Source organism: Alosa sapidissima, chromosome 23 (genome assembly GCF_018492685.1).
Source record: "Alosa sapidissima isolate fAloSap1 chromosome 23, fAloSap1.pri, whole genome shotgun sequence".
In the NCBI taxonomy this organism is placed as follows: Eukaryota; Metazoa; Chordata; class Actinopteri; order Clupeiformes; family Clupeidae; genus Alosa; species Alosa sapidissima.
Genome location: NC_055979.1, coordinates 14,487,303 through 14,489,802, shown reverse-complemented (window position 1 = coordinate 14,489,802; position 2,500 = coordinate 14,487,303). Strand labels below are relative to the sequence as shown.

General features: G+C 46.2%; 1 protein-coding gene across 2 annotated transcripts in view; it reads left to right on the top strand.

Moving 5' to 3' along the window:
- Positions 1 to 2,500, top strand: part of LOC121698913 (fibroblast growth factor 14) — a 70,913-nt gene that overhangs the window by 54,807 nt on the left and 13,606 nt on the right. For both annotated transcript variants that reach the window (XM_042081424.1, XM_042081425.1), the window contains exon 2: positions 2,439 to 2,500. This exon is cut by the window's right edge and continues 49 nt beyond it. In XM_042081424.1, coding sequence (XP_041937358.1) covers positions 2,439 to 2,500 — 62 coding nt within the window. The remainder of the gene's footprint in view (positions 1 to 2,438) is intronic.

Sequence of the window (2,500 nt, the reverse complement as noted above, 5' to 3'; positions counted from 1 at the left end):
GGGCTGGGGGACACCCTCCCTCTGTTTCCGACCGAAAGTGGGGCACGGGCAGGCAGAGATGGAGTGTCTGAGCAGGGTGTCTGTGAGTGTGTGTGGAAATGGAGTGTGTGTGTGTGTGTGTGTGTGTGTGTGCGTCCGTGTGTAAAAGTGTTGAGTCTGTGAGAGTGTGTGCGTGTGCATGTGTGTATTTTTGTGTGTGCTCTGTGAGGGTGTGGTGTGTGTGCAGCGCGTGTGTGTGTGTGTGTGTGTGCAGCACGCGTGTGTGTGTGCAGCGCGTGTGTGTGTGTGTGTGTGTGCAGCGCGCGTTTGTGTGTGCAGTGTGTGTGTGTGTGTGTGTGTATGTGTGTGCTTGTGTCTGCGCGTGCTGTGTGGAAGGGAGGGGAATCCTGCACCAGGGAGATGCAGGGGTTGTGGGGAACTCCCATACATTATATCTCAGCTGCTGCTGGCTGCCTGCACTACTCCAGCACAGACTCAGGGCTCTGCTGCAGCTGCCAGCACCGACCAGACACCACACACACAGTATCAGACTTCTCCAGCTTGCAGAAAAGCCTTCAATTTCATTATATTGTTATTGTTATGTATTATGTGTTTCTAATATTTATTAACCAACCAATCCTTAATTGCATGCATTAAGCAGAAGGCAACAAGGGGTTGAAATATATATCGATTTTTTGCATTGACATGGTTATACAATACATATATATATATATTTTTTTAAATTTTTTTTTAAAGATAAGGCACATGTAACGATGCTCCCTCAGAATCCTAAATCTGTGTTGAGGCAGGTTTTTGTAACAGTATAGAGGCATAACCACACCCAGAGATGCATTATTCACAAGCGTCCGCATCAGGCAGAGAGAGAATGCATCTCTCTTAGAGGGGAAAACAGAGAGAGGCTCCAAACTGATCCCTTTGGCCATCGTTGCTTTAGTTACTGTCGAGTCATCTCTCATCATGGTGACTGGGAAGAACATTCTATAGAACATTCTAGTGTCTAGCAGCAACAAGCTTACCTGCATGGTAGTGTTAGGGGGTCTGAACACTGGCCAGGGACCAAACATTGCAGCTATATACTGTATATAAATAGTATAACTAGTGAGCTCTGTAAAAGCCCTGTCCAGCGCACGTTGGGTCTCTCCGAAATGCACTGGACTTTTCTGCATGTTGTTTTCAACTGACAGCCCATATGGCAGGTGCCTCCGGGGCAGAGGTGGGGTAATGTCATGGTTATTTCCGATAGTGGAGGAATGGAGAGAGTTTTCCCTTCCTCTGGCTGTCACTCATTTTTCACCTGATACTCCACTATGATCTAAAGCCTTGAGCTCTCCACCACTACTGTTCGTGAGTATGGGCATACTTACTGTATGTTTGCATATGAACTTGTTGGGAGTGTATGTGTATTATGTATATCTGTGTGTGTGTGTGTGTGTGTGTGTGTGTGTGCATGTGTGTGTGTGTGTGTGTGTGTGTGTGTGTGTGTGTGTGTGTGTGTGTGTGTGTGTGTGTGTTTCATGTCAGCATATGTCTTATTTGTGTCTGTGTTTGTATGTGTGTGTTTCTTTGTGTGAGTCTGTATTTGCCTTTGTTATTGTTGCTGTGTGTGTGTGCGTGTGTGTGTGTGTGCGTGCGTGCGTGCGTGTGTGTGTGTGTGTGCACATATAAACATCACTGTATCTGTGCAACACAGACCCGATCAAAGCTGATCAAGGTCGCTGCTGGTCTGTGTTTGAGACCGACACAGGAAATTGGAGAACAGAGGCGGGCTGGCACTCGGGAGGGGTTGCCGTGGCTGCAGACGTCTCTGTGATGTTTTGAGTGATGTCGAACATCAGCAGTTGCCGGCACCGTGAATCAGCAGGGTTGCCAGGCGGGCGGGTGGCCGTGAGCAGAAAAGGGCTGACATTTTTAGGCGTTTCAGGGATGAAAAGGTCCCTGTTTCCTGCTTCTCTGCGCAGGCACAGGTCTGCTTGTGTGGGGGAGAAGCTTCAAGAAGTTTCAAGAAGAAACACAGTTTTTGAGGGCAGTGACATTTAGAGATTTCCAGAATGCTCCTCACTTGAATTTCAAGTATTTTGATGATTGTTACATTGTTTGCTTTTTTGTCAATTGTGAAATGCATAGCTGTGCTAGAAGCCCCAGAATATTAATAAAAATATGTATTCAGCCAGTGCTATATTTTGCACGTTTTTTTGCATTTGCAAAATGTCATTTGTTTTGTTTTGGGTTTTTTTTCATGAAGGATGGTAGAATGATTTCCCCTTAGATGTGCCTTTATCCACCTACTGTATAGTGCTGCATGGCAAGAGTCCAGTTGTCAACTTTCATGTCAACCTTAACCATGTTTATGTGTGTGTGTGTGTGTGTGTGTGTGTGTGTGTGTGTGTGTGTGTGTGTGTGTGTGTGTGTGTGTGTGTGTGTGTGTGTGTATCTTACAGATCCCCAGCTAAAGGGTATTGTGACCAGGTTATATTGCAGGCAGGGATACTACTTGCAGATG